This window comes from Falco peregrinus, chromosome 7 (assembly GCF_023634155.1).
Source record: "Falco peregrinus isolate bFalPer1 chromosome 7, bFalPer1.pri, whole genome shotgun sequence".
NCBI classification, from domain to species: Eukaryota; Metazoa; Chordata; class Aves; order Falconiformes; family Falconidae; genus Falco; species Falco peregrinus.
Genome location: NC_073727.1, coordinates 37,705,205 through 37,725,534, shown reverse-complemented (window position 1 = coordinate 37,725,534; position 20,330 = coordinate 37,705,205). Strand labels below are relative to the sequence as shown.

Sequence of the window (20,330 nt, the reverse complement as noted above, 5' to 3'; positions counted from 1 at the left end):
TCTTATAAAGAGGTGTCACCTCCTTCAGTCATCACTGTTGTGTATTACGGTATGTTGAGATGCAGGGACCAGGAAAGCCAGACTTGTGGAGTGTCAGACATTTTTCAAAATAAGGCTGTGAATGTGGGGCTCTTTGTGTTGGATGGAGCATGTGCAAGAGAGTTCTCTTGATAGGGCAACTGCAGGGCAGCTCTAGCCCTTCTGAAACGGAGTGGGTGCCCAGAGCCCTGCTGCTTTATTGGCGGACCTGACGAACAAAATTCAGATTCAGGTGTCAGGCGGCACCCGTTACCAAAGATCTGCTTCTCTGCCCTGACCATCTCCTTTTGCACCATTTAGGATCAAAGACTAAATAGGGACAACTTCCCTCCATATTTTCCTATATATCCCGTAAGTGAGGGGGGTCTCTCTCACTGAGTGATCTCACCAATAAGTAGCCAAAGGAGACAGTAGCACCATACACAGTAATACAGGGATGCAGCGTGGTCTGCAGCCAATCCTCTTTTGTCCAACAAAATCAGAGGCGCTCCAACAAGTCCTAGGCTGAGAAACAAGTAATGCAAACTCAGTCTGCACCCAACACAGCATATGTTTTCCCAGTCTGAATTTGTTCTAGGAAACAAAAAGCAAGTGAGCAAAGCAAGGCTTGGGTAGTACCTCCTTATATCGTGGTAGTGCTGTTCAAGGGAATCCATGCACATCACAGGGATATTTTGCTGTGGAGTGGGGAGCACTTTTATTGAGAGAGAGTTGTTGAATGTGTGCATTTGGACTGCATGTATGGTACTGGTGCCTTGTACAAAAGATCTCTTTCTCCTCCTTCAAACACGTTTCTGTATAACTGCAAAAGTGTTTAGGCAGTTGGCCAGTGAGCTTTGGATAATCTGCTGGTGCAAATCATATCAGGTCTGCTGATTTCAGGGATGTATATCAACAAACGCACCTACAAGTGGCACCAAGGGAATGTTTCATGACATGAATCATCCTCAAAACCATTTAGATGCATAAAGTCCAAAGGTATTTATGTCTCTGCCTATCTCGGACTGAAGATGTTCTTCATGTCCTAGAGAAGCTGCCAGCATTGTGTGGCTCTCCAAAACCAAGGACCAAACTCTCAGAGCTCTTCTCTTGAAAGCTATCACATGCTCCTCTTCCAGGGGACTTCTTGGAGCCACAGGGATTCCCCAGCCCCAAGTGCTCAGAGCCCACGTGGTACACCCACAGCTGTGGCCACAACACACCCAAAGCAGATCAGCATCTGCAGCTGGAGAAATGTCTTCTGAGTTTCAGGGCTTGGCACAAAAATACCACACATACCCACCCACACAGACATAAAATCTAAAAAATATTTTTAATATATTTGTGACTGATAAATAAGTGCATAACGGGGTCTTGCAGGAGGTATTTAGAACTCATGGCAAACCCCACTTTTCCACATAGCTGTTACAGCCCCATCGAAGCACAGCTCCCCTGAGTGGGTTCTTGTAAGACTTCCAGCTGATATTGATTAAAACCTGTTAAATAGTGGAATTAAGCCCCCATAGGAAGCCTTCTCAGACTGGGATATTATGCCCTCCATTGCCATCTGCATCTGGGGACCCCTCACATCTCCCTGCTCTCAGTGTGTGGGTGCAGAGGCACGTACAACTGCCTGACTGATGTTAGCAGGCAGATTCAAAGCTGTTGGGGCAGGCACAAGAGAGGGACGGAGAAATCCCCACCTGTCTCCACACAGGTTAATAACCTTGTGGTCACTACAGTTACTTTCTTCATCAGGAAACCTGGTCTTACAGCCAGGTTATGTCTTCCCATAAATGAAACTACTTCCCTTCTGAGTTACCTGTTGGTAAAGACTTTTTTGTCTCTGCTTTCCATTCAGCTTTAACCTGGATGCTTGAGCCCCAGGTTTAAGCACCCATATGATCCTAGCACAGGGAAGGGCAGCAGGCCACCAAACCCCCTTGGGTTACTTAGTTTCACACTGATTAAATTTGTTCCATATAAGGAACCTGGAATTGCGGATTCGTGCACCCCAGCCTGGGTCCTCCCAAGAAGGAGCAGTGACTAGGCTGTCGAGAAAGCCCTGCTGCAGTGCACCATCTCTCTGCTGCAAGAGCTGTGTGGGCCATCAGCCCTCTGAGGAGCAAAACCCACACAGGAAAGTCAATGAAGGCAAACTTCTAGTGAGGACAAATCTTAGGAGCATATTTTTACTGATGAAAGACTACTTTGGGAGGAAGAGATGTCTGTTTCTAGTTTCCATTCTATTCTATCCCCATGCAAAAACTCCCTCACTTTGTTTACATCTTATTGTGAGTTCTTGAAGTCATTTAAATGCAGGTTTAAACCCATGTTGGGGACACTGGGGAAGATGGAAGAAGGATCAGGCAAGAAGGATCAAGGGGGGTGGAAGAAAGCTCCAGGGTTCACATGGAAATTGAAATCCATGGAGGTAAGGAAGGAAGTAAGTCCCTCTTTCTATCCATCACTGTCCTTAGGTAATCTTATCTGGTCTGTGGTGGTCTTTCTTTATGTATTTTATTGGATTAAGCAAGCCAAAATTAAAAGCTGTAACACCCCCCTAAAGCCCAGAGAATTACAATGGAGACAAATTTAGTCTTCTTGACTTTGCTCCTGTGATTCTTAGATGAACTTGCTACCTGAGTTAAAGCATGATTCATTAGCACAGTTAAACGCAGAACCATTTATGTGTCTTTCACCTCAGTCACTAAATGCATCTGTAACAAACTGCAAAACAGCTGCTTTCACATACGACACTGAACAGCCCAGGGACTCAAATCACAGAGGTCATGTCTCTTGTCACCCTTATGATCCAGATTGCATAGGACTGCTTTTGCTCTGCCCCAAAATGCTCTTGGACTTAAACTTGGCCACCAAATGCTCTACCAGAAATCGGTAAACCTTGTGGGAAAGAAAACTATTAGTTTGGAATTTCTGACCCTCCATGGATTTACTTGTTTGTTCCTGTGTTTTGAAATACTGTTAGCTCTATGGCCTTGTGCTAGCTTGGAAAACACTGGTAAAAGATAGGGCTGTCTAGAGTTCACTTCAATTACTTTGATGTTGGAGCAATATTTCAGGCTTTTACATAACATGGTTATTGTATTAATTTATAGTGCACTTGAATTTGATGTTAGCAAGCATTCATGCTCAGCATTGCCTTGCACAGCATTTGTTTGCAATGTTTTATTTTTTAATTTCTACATTTTGCAGAGCAGCTGTGGCCTGGCCTTAAATTTCACAGAAATGAGCAGCATCAGTTTTACATTGTTTTGTGGTTTACTCTGGAAAAGGAGGTAGTGGTGGGGATTAAATCAAGTGCTCAAAAACTAGCAAGTGCTTAAATGCTTTGTTGGATCTGAACCAGGATAATAAACCTTGGAAATGTGTATGTTTCACTGAGGATCAGTACAGAAAGTCCTGTTTCAGTTAATTAAAAAATGATCTTGGATCCTTTATTTTATGACAAGATTCCTAGCACTGTTCATTTGTACTGAATCATCTTTTAATGCATGCATCCATGTGGTTTGAATATGACACTCCTAGTATCTTAGTTCATTATTCCTGTGCTATTCAAATGGTACCTCATGTGGCCTTTATTTCACACTGTGTCTGTACCACCACGCTGCAGTAGAAAGACAAGGCATGTCAAATTGAAAAATAAAGCAAGGATTGTGAATTGCCTGCTTCTCCCTATTTCCTTGTCCCAGACAAGGTTTATCTGAAGCCCCTTGTTAACATGTCAGCTAACAAAGGTATTGGTTTGCCTTTTCACAGGCTGATTGGTAGTAGTGAAGTGCAAACCAATTTAAGGTATTTTTGGATAGCTGGACGCTGAATTACAGTATTTAAAATTGCAGGAGGTGTTCTCTAAAATACCAGCCAAATATGTTAATCTTGTCTAACTTGATAGAACCTACAAGTTTGGGAGGCTTTTATAGGTGTTAAAAAGGTCATAATAAGAAAAAAAATGCTTTTGCAGTAATGACACATGGCAATGTCAGTGGGAGCTTCTCCTTAATTATTTTAGGACTCTGTTTTGCAAAGAGCAGAATAGCCTTGTTCAGCCCCGAGGCTGAACTTAAACTATACTGAGGTGCACAATCTGGGACATCATTTTCACTGACATCTGTGTTCCTGTTCGTAGTTTTAAGTATGCGAATGAGGGGAAGTCTTGGCAGATCAGGCCAAGGGCTTTGCTTTCTAAAAGAGGTACTGTGAAAAGAGGGAGTGACAACACCATGCCCCAGCTGATATTTCTGTGTCTCTGCTATGATGGTGGTTCAATCTGCTGTTGCTGAGCACAAAATTTGGCCCTCCAAGGACTGCCCAGAAAAGGTGTCTGTGTCTTGCCATACTGTGCTCCATTTAAACAGCTATTTGAGTCAATATCCTGCATTATATAAATATATGTATACTGATAGTTTTATGTTAATGGATCTACTGACACAAAGGCACTGCTTAAGAGAAATGATCTCCTGTGTTTAAAATTAGGCATTTTTTTGAAGTTCTACTCAGCTTAGTTAGTAGCCACTGGCCAAAATGGAACATTTTACCTCCAGACCCACTTTATAAAAAAATCTAGAGAACGAGTTTTGCTGTGATTCTAACTAGTAATTGGGCCTAACAATGTTCTATTGTTCCACAGGGACATTATCTTCTGTAAAGTGGTGCATTGTCAAGTGAGTCTAGCATACCATCTCCAGCCAGCTTTCATACAATAATCAAGGCTGCCTATCATTAGCCAAATTTGCCCTTCTTACTTTGTAGGTCGAGTGTTCTATTTAAGCATTCAGTAAATAACAATGGCCTTTGATAATCATATTAAAGACAATGAAAGATTTTACATTCATTTCCTTGACCATGTTCTAGGAGAGAAGATCATTGTGATACTGAAATCTGTGAAAAAGTTTATGGGGCTTATGTCAAGTACTACAAAATCCCGTTTCCTTTGGCAGAGAGGGCTGGGAGGAATTTTTTACAGGCAAACTGATCTTTGCCCAGCTTTGTACAAAAACTAGACTGTCAGTAGAGCTTTAAGTGCAAAGACAGTATTTTATTTCACTCATAAAGATCATCACACTAAAACATGCATTATAAAGTATGAGAAAATAATTATGCCAAAAAGGTAAAAATGTGCAATCACATCACTTATCGCCGCTGCTGAGAAAGGTGTAAACTACAGCCAAACTGCAGAGAGTGTGGCTGGATGGTAAGTCAGTGTATGAAGTCAGGAGACTGTTTCTCCCCATGGCATCTGAGTTTCTATGTCACATTGAGCTCTGGGAGGAAAGCCAGGAAGGTTTTCTCAAAGGAAAGGGGGCACAGGAAGGCAACAAGCTTCTATGGCCTTTGAAAAGCAACCCTAAGCACAGAAAACTCTTATGAAAGGAGAACTAAAAGATGTTTTGTGGCAAACAGACCCAGAGCCTTCACACCTTCCTCCTGGCTGCCTCCCTCCAGCAGCAACCAAAGCAAAACATGAGCAGCAGTGACCAGTGAGGGACTTAACGAAACAGATCACTGCAGGCCTCTCACTAAATAAGTCACTATTGTAAAAGGATGCTTATCCCTTCCACTGGCAGTTTTGTAAAGCATAGGCACAAGTCTCTATTTTGAAAGAACAAAGACTTAAATTGCCCCCAACTGCAGTGTCCTGCACTCCTCTGTTGTGCACCCCCTCAAGGACGAACATTAGCCCTTGGAAATTTACTAGAGTTACTAGAAAAACAGGTTTATTTGCCCCACCCAGCTGGATAATTTCTCCTCTCCATACTTTTTAGAAATGAAATATGTGATAATCTGAACTAATACAGGCACAACTTCTCCATGAATTAGAGCCTCTGGCTTCTGCAGTCATTCCTCTGCAAATGCCTCAGAGGATTATCCCAGATTCAATATTCTGAACAAATAAACACCTTCAAACAGGAATACACATTTCAGGTTTTGATTAAAAGGCCTTTTTTTGGATGGCAGTATGTGGTTTATTATAGTAAGCACCTTCTCCCTTGAAAGCTTGTTTTCCTTTTTCTTTTTCTCTCTTTTTTTCCTTTCTGCATACTCTGCTTGTTGTTCTACCTTGATGGGACAGTTTGAGTGTCTACATAACAAAGGACGAGAGAGACAGTGGCTGTGAAATCCAGTTGCAAACAGAATTGTCATCTCATACATCAGCTCAAATCAGCTTCTATTAAGGGACCTGAAAAGAGGTACAGACTATTACATACCTGCCTACAGTAAAGCTATGACATATCCTACTAATATATTTGCTGCTGAGCAGTGTTATTGGGTAAGATGGGCCACAAATCACATTAACTAAGACAATTCTACCATTCCTAGATCTTTATACATCTATCACTTCTTGCCCAGTAATCCTTCAGAGGGGAATCACTGTCTATAAGAAAGCTGTTCTGGTTTGTGACTATTCTTTCAAGTTGAAAATGGATGGTAATTGAAGATTACTGAAAATAGCTTTAAGAATATATTGAATAGCTTGCATGAAACAGGAAAACGCATACCAGACATTAAATTTTTTTCAAGTTCATGGAGATGAAAATTCCAATAGTTAAAAAAAAAAAAAAAAAAAAAAGAGTTAAAATGCAGGCTCACAATGGTGAGAAGGTTAGGGGAGGAAGGATGGCTGGGGAAAATCATAGGTGAAGTACATCTCACTGCCTTCCTTCTCAAGTGGCCCAGAAAACAGGGGAAGGACATAATGCACAGGTCTCACGGTCTTTTCCCCCCAAACCCTTCTGCTGCTCTAATGTAAATTGGAGCAGGCATGAGTGAAGGGTGATTTCCGTGTTCCACTGCAAGGTTCCTTAAAAAAGCACGTGAGCGTTCAGCCTGTCTGTTAGATAGTGATGCAAACAGTACAAACACTGGACAAAAATTTTTATATAGTCTGATACAGTTTAAGAGATAAAAGGATTAAATCCCACTGGTCCCAACATATGTTACTTCAAGGAATCAGCCTAAGGGATTAACCATTAGAAACAGAAATGTAGAGCACCAGAAGAAAAGAAAAAGAATTTAAGATTTGCTCCTTTTGGATCATCAATGGTATCAGGTATCTTGCAACCAGTAGTCATAAAGCTGCTCAGAGAGAAGCACCTCGGAAGCCATAGAATGAGGTACGTATTGCTTTGCCCCCCAGAGATCAGGATGCAGCCAGAGGCGTGAGATTAGCTGAGGCTTCTCATGACTCCCCTCTCAGCAACAGAGCAATTTCACTGCTTTTAATGTGTCCACACAAAGTCAGACTTGACCCTTAGCAGGCTGGCAGCATACACGCTCTCCAGAGCAATATAGCTGCTCATCAGCTCCATATTTGCTAGTTATTAATTTTGAGCAGCCACTTCAGTCTCATGTTATGGGGCAGAGCCAGAGAGACAAATAGCTGTCATTAAGCAGAGTCACCGATTTTTAATGCCAGTCATGATCATCTGCTTTGGCTTCTTGCACAAAACCATGGGCAGAGTTTCAGGCCACATTTCATGCATCATACCTCTTTTACCTGCTTTGGAAAAGGATAAACCCCCTCTCACCCTCTCTCCTTTCCAGTTTAAGCATCCCTCACTTTTTCCAGCCCCTCAAATCTCCTTCATTGGGGCTGCTGCAAAAGCCTTCGCAGGAGTTGCATTGCGTGGGTGCTGGGACAGTGCAGGTTACAGCAGTGGGTCCCCCTACCTCAAATCCCAGCTCTGCCCCAGAGCTGTGTGCCCTCACAGGTACACACCATGCACACCACGAAGGCTTGTGCCCTCCCCTGCAGCATTACCTTGGAAAACAAGGCAAACCAGCGCTGAAGCTGGCCTTTTGTGAGAAGTAGTTTGCTATCTGGCTATTTGTGTTAATACTCAGCAGAGCCAGAAACCAGGTAAATCAAAAATCTGTGGGGTTTCATAAGTCTGGAAAAAATTCTGATCTTGGCAAAGCCAGGTATTAGCCATGTCCTTTGACTTCCCTCCTCTCATGGCAGCTTCTCAGTGGCTTACTTGAATCCGTCCCCAGTGTTGATCATTTTTTACATGTTCTTAGATGGTCTGCCTGCATTACTGGTGGGATAATCCCTTCCTTATCTTCCCTTGGACCTTGTGTTGCTAATAACCCAGTCCTTCCTTTCAAAGTCTTACATACTTCTGCCTACTTCCCTACTAAGCTGTAAGTCCACTTAATCTCTTTCCAGAGTTTATACCTCAGAAACTTGAATTCTTTCAAGTATTGTAACAGCTGCTTTCTAAATCTCACCATAAAGAACTTGATCTCACACAATACAGGTACAGGAAAGAAAAAAATGCTAAGCAGCAAATGAATACCAAGGGAATCTAATATTTCATTAATAAGAGCTGCTGAGCAGCTTCCAATTTGCTTCTGCTGCCTGGCAGGAATAAGGTCAAAACAAGGACAATTGTCATTCATGTACCTCACTTGAATGTTGAGTACCCTCAGGCTCCCAGTATTTCTCAGATATTGTCAGATTTTTCTGCTTCTCTGATGTAAATCTGTTTGTTTGGGGTTTTTTTTAATTATTTTTTATTTACTGCATAGCTGTAAAGTAAGGAAGTAAGGAAGAAATCACAGGAGGGTCTGAGACATTTCTTTGCATATGGCCCAAATATCAAGCTCATTAAGTTGGCCATGTTGGCTCAAACAAAAGGATCACTCAATCAATCTGTTACCCTGCCTCCAACAACAGCCAGGAGCAGATGCTGGGGGGAAATACATAAGAAAAGGCCCATGCAGCAGGCACAGTGTGTTCTTCTGCCTATCTGTAGTTTAGAAAACTTCACGAAAAATGTCAGGGATTTATTTTTACTATTGTGAACAATAGTTCTTGATGGATCTTTTTCCACACATACAGAGAAATAATGTTTTAACATCCAACCTTTAATCATTTTAACCCACTAATGTTTTTCACATTTGAAGTATCTTGTGAAAGTGAGTTCCATAGTTGAAATGCATTGTCTGAAAAAGCACATCTTCCCACTTTGCCTAACTGTTGTTGCTAATAACTTCACTTGGATTCTCTTAGTTTGTGTCTAAAAATGTACTGAAAACCTCTCCTCTATTTGTCTCCACTTCAACTGTTTCCCTCTGCTCTATGTTGTCTAAGCTGAAGAATCCCTGTTTGTTTAATTGCTCTTTGCAGCGCCCATTGCACACCTTTCTCCATGACTCATGTAGTTCTGAGTTGACCAAATTTGCATGCAAGTTGGCAAATACAGAGGCACAGCATTCTCACTGGCACATTACAGTGTTCCCTTCCTAATAATTGCCAAGCCTGTTTGCACCCATGACCTCTGCCTCGCAGGAGCTGATGCTGTCCCCAAACTGCCCACGGAGGCTCTAGCACTCCTGCCCTGAGCAGTGCTGGCATGCTGAGGTGGGTACTGGTGGCTTGTTTTCTCCCTACATGTTGCTTTGTATGTGTGGTAAGAAATTTTATGGTTCATTTTTTTCAAAGTACTTAATATTTTGAGATCCTGTTGTGTTTATGATCCTTCTTCATTCTTATTACTCTGAATAATTTGTACCATCAATTAGTTTTGCTCGTGCATTCACCTCCCTTTCCTGAGAGATATGGAAATATATTGAGTAGATCTAGTAATCTCCTTCCACTGTTAAAACTGGCCTTGTCCTTTGTTTCTTTTTATAAACAGTTACTGATCTACATGGATATCTTCTCTTGTATCCCATGACATTTCACCAGAGCTCTTGGAAACTGAAAAGCACAGTGGCTCATTCATTTTGATCCCCATGTTCCTTAACTCTTTCAAATAGACATGGCTTTCCTCAGCAAAAACTTGACAGCTCTTCCTCAAGACACTATAAATACCTTCCTTTCCTTATTCCAACTGCGATTATCCTAGCTCCAGCCAGCAGCGTAGTACAGAAGCCTGCCAAGGTGTCCCCTTCCTGCACCCCCATGGAACGTTTTCTTCAGTGCTGGCATGTGTCACCTCTTCCGTCTCTGGTCTCTCACCCTCTCAGCTAGCAGACTCGCAAAATACTTGGCTGCCTGATGATGGGACTGCAAGTAACTTTTCAGCAATTATATTGTATTTTCTTTGTTTGGACACAGTGTACACCTTTATGGAAGGTACATTTCTCTTTCTAACAGCTTTCTTCATTCAGTTGTTTATCTGTGCTGAGCTATTCATTTTTTATTTTATCCGGTTGTATGTGTATTTTAAGCCTCTAATCAGGTAATGTAAGCATTCTCCATAACACTGCTGAAGCATTTGTTCTAATTTTCCTTTTAATTACTTTATAGAAAGCAGGTTTATTCTAGTATTGTTCTCCTTTTGAAGCAAAATGTGATAGGCTCTCTGCTCTTTCATTTCTACAAGAATACTGAATTTGAAATAACAAATAGAAGTATCTTTGTGACAGTTATATCTTGAACTACTCATGCTAGCACTGAAGCAAGATTTTCTTTTTTTCCCTCTCATTAAATATCAGGCAAAGTGCTAAAAGAAGCCATCATCTATGGTATCTAAAATGTAGCCCCAGCACTGTACTCCATTATGCAATTTATTCAGCTTTAATGGGAGCAGCTGAACTCTTCCATTATTATTCTGTTTTCTGCCTTTACAGCCTGTGACTTTGTTTAGAGGTGAATGTCACCATCCTGGTCAAGGGATTGTTTGTACACCTGAATCCTCCACTCTTCCTACTTGGGCAAGGAATCAAGTTTCTGTGATATTTAATGAAACATTTAAGTTTTTGAACCAATGCAATATTTTCTTCTGCATTTGCAGTGGGTGTTCTTTTCTCTAGATTGAACCGTAACAAAAGACCATTCAACTGTAAAATTTTTCTTAACTGCTGTCAACATACAACACACTGCAGGTCAGCAAAGGTGAGTCATTACCTGCAGCCACTGCATGAACAAATCCTGCAGTTGTTGAATCTAACAGAGAGATTCAGGCTGAGCCCTTAGCCCCATCTCTGACCCACACTTGACATGGAGAGCCCCAGCTCTTTACCCATCTGTTCCACAAACAGCAGCCAAGGGTAGCCAAAGCAGACAGTGAAAGCTATTGAGTGTGTGCAACGTGGTTACTATCACAGCATCCTTTTGAAATAATGCTAAGATTGCACAGCAGATGGAGCTGGGGGGGGTGGGGGGGGTGGGGGGGGCAGGCAGTGGGGGCCGGTATTTGGTCTCTCTTTTCATGGATAAGCTGATTTGCCCTGTAAAGTGCTACTGCTTAGGCTGGTGAAGGCAGAACACATAGATGTGTAGATGACTTTGCAGTGACTTTGAGAACAGGCGGGTTAAATTTCTGCAGCACTGCATGCACACGACGCACGAGGTAGCAGCAGTCATTATGAGTGGGAGCCCAAACCTACTTCCAGGCTCCCCAAGAGAAAGCCACATCCATGCTGTACCTACAACAGCTGCTGCTTTTTGGCCAAGGTACAAATAGTAAAACCAATCCCAGAGAGGTGCTAAAAGCAAAGAATTGATCGTTATCACTGCCTCAGCTTGGGGTGAGGGATAAACAGATTGTAATAAGTGTCAGATTTCTACAACTGCACTTTCTTCTTGGGGAATAAGCCTATCCACTCCTCTCCAGCTAAGCAGAGGTCAGGGCCATGCCAGAGGAAGCAGCTACCATTAGCAGATATGAAGAGCAGATCTGCTGCATTGGTGGGATCTGTCTGAACTAAATAACTGGTTGAAATAAGAGCAGCTAAACAGTATTGCAGCTGATGCAGATCCTCAAGTATTTTGGTTTCTCAACAGGAAAACAGTATGCTTCAAACCTCCAGACAAATTGTAGCCTGAAAGGGCCAGTCTGTCTTTGGCAGAATGCCCTGTATGGGCATTTCAGCCCAGTGCCTGTAACGCTGCCAAAGCTTATCTAGCTCAGGGCTCCTCCAGCTTGGTAAGGCTTGATGCTCGTTGCTCGTGCCTCTCTGAGTAGCCACTACAAGTTGCTTGACTACAAGAAGATTCTAGAAGAAGCAAAAACAGCTCAAAGTACCCAAAGAAAAAGTTTATTCCTGGAGGTTGGTTTATGCCCGGCTGAAAGCATATTTGAATTCTTTCAAACTTTATTTAAATCCTGCCTAATGTGACTATGAATATCCCCTTTGCCAGTCACAGTGTACAATCATTTTTCCAGCCAAGCTGGGCTGCCAGCACCAGGCCATCCTATGGAGATGAACTCCAAGGGCTGTGCACACATTGATCCAAAGGGCTCCTTGGCCTCTTGCTGCTTTGCATTTCAGCTAGCGCTCCCTGTTGTGACATGTCGTATCAGCTGTGACTAGTGATACTGGTTTCAACAGCCTTGATGCTGAGGAGGAGCAAAATACAATCATAAGATGCCCATGCATTGCCAGGGCCTGGTTTTGCTCAGGCACAGGGCTAGCTGGCCCAGCAGGGAAAAACATCTGCTTGAGAAGCCAGTTTTCTTCTTTGTTCCCCCGTCAAGTGGAGACACCCCACATGACATGCCATTTCTTTAGAGCAACATTTATCTTGTCAGTGGTGAGTACATTAAACTTTGCTGTGATCCAAGTCAGAAAAAAAAGACAAAAAGCCTCTCTACGGCTGCTGTTAGACGCGGCAGCTGTGTTATGACTGTGTGCCACTTGAGTATGTGTAACAGTGTTAGGCCATTATGCAGTATGGTCTTGATTCTCCAGAATAAAACCACCACTCTGTCAGGTCACTCCCACTGTGGGAGTGAAGCTCTTTATATTATTCCTTAAAAAAAGAAAGAAAGAAAAAAGAAAAAAGAAAAAAGAAAAAAAGCTGAGCCAGCTCCAGAAAATATGGAATTCAAATCTGTGTTACAAATAAATCTAGAGGTTGGTCAAATATGCTCTGTCGACTCAAGGCTCAGGGATTCTTTTTTCCCTTTCTGTTGGTCCTTTCTAGTCTCCTTCCACAGAACTTTTTTATTTTATTTTATTTTTCTGCTTTACCAATACTGTCACACACGAATCCTACAAGCATCCAAAGCAATAGTGCAGCATGACACACACTCACATGTACAGGAGACCATTTTTAAAATGTAACTTTCAGACTGCCCAGTGCAAGTGTCCTGAGGAAACGCTCATCTATCATTTTGAAGAAACACCATCACAGAGAACCAATTTATAATGGCAGTCTCCGAGGATCTGAAGACACAGTTCATCCGTGTGTACCTCTTTGCTCTTGTGCTGGTTGAATGCCAAACCATAACCTCTCCACACAGCAGCCTCTTGCTAATGCATCTTGCTTATGAACAAAAGGAGGGTGGAGGTTTTCTTTTTTTCTTTTTTTTTTTTTCTTTTTGGTTTTCTAATAACCAGGAATGGTACAGAAATGTGGTGCCTTTTTTTTTTTTCCCTTTCTTTTTTTTTTCTCTTGCTATCAAGGTGGTTACACAGCCAGCTCTTCACATCTGAATCGGGTTTTGTGGGCTAGCAGACTAGCATTTAGATCACTGTAGTGCAGTGTGGTATGAAGGAGTCAAAAATCAGGCCCTTTCTCTTCATTTACACCTCAGCAATCTCATTTATAAGGAGTGGAGAGCTGGAATAGCAAACCTGCTTCAGTGCGGCAAGTTGATTTATAAGGTGGCATAAACACACAGTGCCGCTTTGAGGCTGAAGATTGCTTTGGTTTGTTGCTCCACTTCCATTAGCATTATGTCACTTGAGAGCTCTTTAGTCAGAGGTCCCTCTCACACACAGATGCGCAGCCAGAGCTCACTTCCCCAGCTCCATGAGCACTGGTGCTGCCCTGGTGCCCCCCGCCACTCGCCACTCGCTCTGGCACTGAGCAGGGATGATGCCCCAGGGTGATTCTGACTGCTTGCACGCTGCTTGCAGAGCATGGATGGTCCTCTGGGGCTTGGGCCCACACAAAGCTGAAATCCCTGAAAATCACCTTATTCTTCCTGGTGGCCTCACTTGAATTCATGGTTGACCTAAATTTACAGGAAGGAAAGCCACTCTTTCAAAGACATAATCTTTTTCTTTTTTTTTTCTCTTCTATTTCAGTGTCCTGGCTGGTCCTGAGTGAAATTTTCCCTGGTGGGATCAGAGGACGAGCCATGGCTTTGACTTCTAGCATGAACTGGGGTATAAATCTCCTCATCTCCTTGACATTTTTGACTGTAACTGGTAAGATTTCTGTGTCCTTCCAAGTTGATATTGTCATAGTGGGCAAAATGAATCTTTCCTATACAAGCAACATCACCAAAATTACAGCTGCGATGGCCCAGGTGCCAAGTTCTGATCTCCATTTAGGTGCTGTTTGTTAGCGTAACCCCATTGTTCCCACCACATCTTTCTAAATTTCTGCTAGTAATTACAGCCTCACGGTGCTGGCTATCAAAGCACCTTGCACATCAACTCCATAGGCTGGGAACCCCAGCTCTTACAAACACCATTGCCTTAGTAAGTTGAAAATTCATAGTATTTAGGATTTAGTACTGCATCTTCTAAGGTCAGTGGAAGTTCTGCTCTATATCAGACCACAGCTTTTCTGATCAAACATTTTTAAAAACAATACCATTGAAATCATTCCTTTTCACAGGAATGTCTGGCTTTGAAAAATTTCCTTTAGAAAAAGGTGTCTTTGTAGGATGAAAATTTTTCATGTTTTAATGCGAGAAAGCAGACTACCATATAGTAACTTGTAATGTGATGATAAATAAGGGAAAAGGTTAAATGCTGATGTCAAAATTCATTGATTGGCAAATTGATTTTTTTCTAATTTTATTTCATATGAAGTTTTTCAAATTTTAGTTTGCAGTCTTACTCTGGGGAAAACGTGCTGAAAATCAAAATATGTAAGGGAACAGAAATTCCAGGTCTCTTTTTATATTACTCTCCACTGGAGGCAGGCAACCAGTCCACAAAAAGCTGAGGTGGTTTTCATCCTGTTAGATGCATGATGCATTTTGAGACGGATTTGAAAATGCGTGTGATCTGTGACTAAAATGGGTTTCACATGGCGTTTTCTTTTCTTAAAAAAAAAAAAAAGAAAAAAAAAAAGAAAAAGAGAAAGAGAGAAAAAAACCACCCAAGTACTATTTGATTAAAACTAGGAAAACATATGCCAGGTCAAACTCATTGTGTCCACACTAGCAGTTCAGGTAGATGAAGAATCCTCTTCAGAAGCAAATCACCCAGTTTCCCCCATACACCACACTTAGGTTTGCATTACAGAACTGCACTTCTGAACTACGTAAGCTTTTGGACAAAACCAACCCAGAAAACGTACAGTGAATGCACTCCAGCTGCCAACACTTGCTCAGTCCTTGGATCAGATCAGAGCTATTCCTAAGGATATGTCCCCAAAACCAGATAGTGCAGACCTCAGGTCCTCAGCATCAACTGTTCCACCTGAAGGTCCCCTCCTATCATGCAGCATTACTTGTTGGCCATAATGCTTGTCTCAGTTTCAATGAATGTAAAGCTGCAGTAACTCCATTGGTTTAGCTGGATCTGATCTGGATTTATGGAACTGTAACTACAAGCAAATAGGCATTCCTAGCCTGCAGCAGAAGGGTGGGATTGGAAATTCTGTCTTCAGATGAATACATGTGGAGGTCACGGTGGCCAGCAGTACCTGCACGTAGGTATCTGATGCAGAAGATAATGTCTGGATTAGCAGCTTCAGCTGCAATTTTTAGCTTACAACACAACAAACAGATGTCTCAACTGTCGGGTTTTGTTTTAGCAGTGAAAGGGGCTAAGGGGGCTGCAGCAGCCTGTTGGGTTTGTATGTGGTCTGCTTCCCAGGGATTGCAGAGTGCATCCCTCAGGCTGAGGACCTGCTGGCCCCTGGACTGTAAGCTCAGCAAACCACCAGTTATTGACTGGCCCCATTAGGAGTTCAAACTTAGATCCCTTTCTGGTGCAGGACCCATGACTTGCAGTGGAAATGCTAGGAGATAACAGGTGGGGAGGATTAGCTGGAGACAACTGCAACAGTGTGAAAAATGCTTGGGTTTGCTCCATGAAAGAATGTGCAACAAAACCAGACAGGGGCAGAGATTTGAGGTACTCGTGACCCCCAGTGCCTTTGCACAAACCAGTAACAATGGCTACTCATGATTTTCATCCAGAGTGACCCAAGCAAAATAAATCAACAGGCTCATGCTAAATGGGTCAATATGGGGTCATCAATTTTCTTTCATAAGTAGTATGAGAAAAAGCTAAACCACTCTTATTTTTCAAATTATGGACAGGCACAAATAAGTGAGCTAAGAATAACAGCCTAGCTTCTTTCTAACTTCTCCTGTGCATTAGAGGCTGTATCCTATTAAAAAAACAGCATCAGAAAAAAAATTTGTAATATTTTAAAATTAAAAAAGACATGTTTTCTTCCTTTGTAGAGCTCATTGGCTTGTCCTGGGTGTGCTTCATTTACACAATAATGAGCCTAGCATCCCTGGCTTTTGTTATTGTATTTATACCAGAGACAAAAGGATGCTCTTTGGAACAGATATCTATGGAACTAGCTAAACAGTAAGTACTGAGTGTGTGCTTGCATCCCCTAGGTACCAGCAGGACAAAGCCTTTCAATGCCACATGCTAAAAAACAGGAAACTTTGTGGGTTTTTTTCTGGAAAAACAGATGCAAGTTTAGAGCTCACACATGTTGATCTCAGTGGCCAAGGAAACATTTTAGTGGTGCTGAAGGACTGGCCCTAAAGGGATGTTGGTTTCTAGCACCTGTGAGGTGCACCTGTGAGGAACACCTGCAGCTGGGCCTGGCTCCCCAGCACTTTTGCTGACTGGTGTTCCCAGAGAGGAGGGCAACTGTGTTCTTAAATTTAGGGCTGCACGTCTTGGCTTGCATGCAGAAAAAGGGAAGGAGCAAGGCCCTATCTCAGATACTTCAAGGCTCCATGTGGGTTTTGATACCTCTTCTAGATGAGCATTTTTTTGTGCGTTTACTGAGTCCTGTAGCTCTGTAAACTCTATGAGCTAATACCCAAAAAAGGTTCTTCCAGCATGAGTTTTGTGACCCCAGCTCACCACATAGAAAGGGTAGAAGAGCAACAACAGGGAGAATGTTGGTGATGTGAATGCTATGTGCCTCCTCCTTTAGTATGACTCATACTGATATTTTTTGTGTCTTTTGATTCTGTTTTTTCTTATCCCTCAGAAGTAGAGTGGCCCTTGGAATTACATACATTCAAATGAAAGCAGCTCATCAATTCAGAGAACAGAATTAAAGGGCCTGCTGGTACACATGCTGTTTATTTACAATCTCCAAATGCAGGTGTTGTTGACCATAAATCAACTTGCAATTTTTATTATCAATTTGCCGCTGCTCCCATTCTTTTCAGTTGTTTTTAGCTATAAAAAAAATACAGAAAAAGCTAAGCAGCCCTGGTTTTTAAAATGCAGCACCCTCCTGATCTGTTCAAAGAGCTGCTCTACAGCAGCTACTTGCTCTTTTGGATTAACCTCAGAAGTTACCAGCATAATGATTAAAAGGATAAAGAAATGTCAGAGGAAACAATTTAGCGGACATTTTTGTGAGGCTGAGGGCCTGGGGTGAGAGGCAGGCCTTGTCACAGCTGGTAGCAGGCTGGTACAGGCCAGCGTCCCCACGGCCAGGTGTGACAGGGCTGCTGGCAGCCTGCTGCCCCTCGGCAAGGCCGGTGACACCCAGAGAGGGAGGCTTGAAGGTACAGGTAGAAATATTCAAGCTGAAAATGAGACACGTAACTTTTTGACAGTGGAAGTTATTAACGTGTGAACAGCCCTGTGAGGTGGGTCATGCTGTATTTGGGCTTTTTAGATTACCAGGGAGTTGTTTTTTTTTCTAAAGGATATGCTGCAACTCGGCCAGGCTCGGAAGAGGTTGTTTAGGGGCTAATGATGAGCGATTACCCCAGTGCAGAAAGCCCGGAGCTAACTGAGCTGCCGGAGCCCCGGCCTGTCCCTGCTTCACTGGCCGAGAAACGCGCCTCTGGCCCGGCCCGCACTGCCCCCCGCGCCCTCTGCTCCCGCCTCTCCACAGACCGGCACCAGGCCGGGCCGGAGCGGGGGGGGCCGGCCCGGGGCTGCCGGAGGTGGCGGCGGGGAGCCAAGCCGAGGCGGAGCGGGGGAGCCGGCCCGGAGCAGCCGGAGGAGCAGGGCGGGCAGCCACAGCCGAGGCGGAGCGGGGGAGCCGGCCCGGAGCAGCCGGAGGAGCAGGGCGGGCAGCCACAGCCGAGGCGGAGCGGGGGAGCCGGCCCGGAGCAGCCGGAGGAGCAGGGCGGGCAGCCCGGGGAGGAGCGGGCGGCGGGCGCGGCTGGAGGAGGGCGCGGCGGGGCCGCCCCCGCCCTCAGGCCGGGCACAGTTGTCCCGCCGGGGCCCCGGGCCCGTAGCGGCAGGCGCACGCACTGTCTGCCATGGCAAACCGCTGCGGGGCTTTTTGCTTCTCCAGGAAATACGCGAAGACCCCCTTGTGCTGGATGAGCCAGCGCAGAGAGAAGCTGGTGCCGGTGGAACTTGCCAAGAGAGAGAAAGAGCAGCTCTACTAGGCCCGGGGCAATCAGAGCAGCCTTCACCAAAAGACTGATAAAAAGGAAAAAAAGTTCAGTGATGCTCACACTCTGATGGGACACATGGTATCTTTATTATACACGAGATATTCTCTTTTTCATTTCTTAGTAGAATGTCTTTCAGTGGCAGTTTACAGCCAACATTAAAGATTGTTGTAGTTTATAACTGACTGGAAGGCTAGGCTCTCTCTGTTTCAAACCACCATCCCTCATCGCCCCAGAGGTTACCCACCTCTTACAGACAGGAGGTGAATGGAAATTGGAATATTGTGCACAATTCTAGTTATCCATATTCCACAAGAGTTCGGTCTGGCAGAGGTCCAAGGAACAACTGAGATGCCAAGGAGAAAGAAGGGTCTCACAGGAGGAGCCCACCAAAGACAGGTCGGTTTAGTCTAGCAAAGAAGGGACTGAAAAGGGTTAACAACTAGGGCAGTACCTTAGGGAAGACAACACTATGGAGAGAAAAAATGGACAACTCTAGAGTGTAAAGGATAATGGTAGTGCAGAACAGCTGGGTATGAACTGTTTACTAATTAATTTAGGTTTCAGCTTAATAATACTTGGAAAAGGATCTTGTTTATCAAAACTTAATTATTTAGAACACAGAGCATGTTCAGCTTGTAAGAGGAGCTTTACACACAGTTTCCCAGGAGGGCCAGGATTCAGTGACATAGGAAAAGGCACTACGCCCCAGAAAACCTAGTCAAATTGTTTGGGGGTAGGGGTGGAATTTCCATAATCAATTATGCTTGATTTAATGTGACCTAACAGAAGAGGAGATAGGATTTCTTTGTCCCAGAAAAGTTGGAAGCTGCAAGTACTAGAGTTGATGCCAAAATAATTTTATTTCTCAACATGGGGCACACTAGACTTTGACTTTTGGATTCAGAAAGCAAAAATTGTGTGGTACAGGGCAGCACAAAGGGAGTTAGGAAACCATAATCACTGCAAATAATAAACTACGTCAAATTCTTGTTTATTGCTTAGCAAGTGTATCCTGATACTCAACAAGCCTCTACAACGGGTTATTTATATGGCTCCCATAAGAGAACACAAGTAATTTTTTCTTAGAAGGTTAATAGATTTTGTTAGAATGATCAGTAGATAAATATTTATTAGCAGACAAATAAATGGCTCTTTGTTTAAAGAAAAAAAAAATGCTTTAAAAACATGCTGGCTGTCTCAGCAGCCACACAACAGCAGCTCTTCCAGCATTTAATTGAGGAAGCAAGACTGACACTGTCAGCTGGACTGCAGATAACTGCTTCGAACTAAGCACATGATCCCACTTTATTTGCTGCCTCATATCACTAAAACCACCTGACAGTGTCCTGCACTGAAGGAACAGTGACTCACCGATCTAGCTAAAGTTTTACTTCTGAGAAGAGCGGACCAGTTCTGATCAGATTCTCACATGGTCACACTTCTAAATAGATACTGACATCGTAAATTTGTAGGAGCACATCTATTCAGACAGTGAGCACGTGTTCAAAACCTGAAAATAAACTATTGAAGCCAAGGGCATGATTTGCCAGAAGTTACTGGAAATTCAGCTACCTCAGGGTGGGAACCTACTGGCCAAATCCACACCACAGCTTTCCTGCATTGTGAGACTTAAGGGAATCAATACCAAAACCCTGATGGACTTTTGTTATAAAGGTCAGGTTAAATAGTTATCATAATACAGGATTTTTAACCATGACCGTGCAGATCCCATGTCATCTAAACCAAGCGGAACTCAGAATTGCTAGGCCACTGGCTAGCTGCTCAGCTTACGGCTGCCTTATT

General features: G+C 43.3%; 1 protein-coding gene across 2 annotated transcripts in view; it reads left to right on the top strand.

Annotated features, from left to right (window-relative positions):
- Window positions 1–20,061, top strand: part of SLC2A12 (solute carrier family 2 member 12) — a 33,482-nt gene extending 13,421 nt beyond the window's left edge. The window contains exons 3-5 of one of the 2 annotated variants that reach the window (XM_005230139.3): window positions 14,029–14,151; window positions 16,374–16,506; window positions 18,422–20,061. In XM_005230139.3, coding sequence (XP_005230196.1) covers window positions 14,029–14,151; window positions 16,374–16,506; window positions 18,422–18,518 — 353 coding nt within the window. In that variant the 3' untranslated portion in view covers window positions 18,519–20,061. The remainder of the gene's footprint in view (window positions 1–14,028; window positions 14,152–16,373; window positions 16,507–18,421) is intronic. The other variant, XM_027796049.2, reaches the window with a different exon arrangement.
- Window positions 20,062–20,330: the final 269 nt, after the last annotated feature.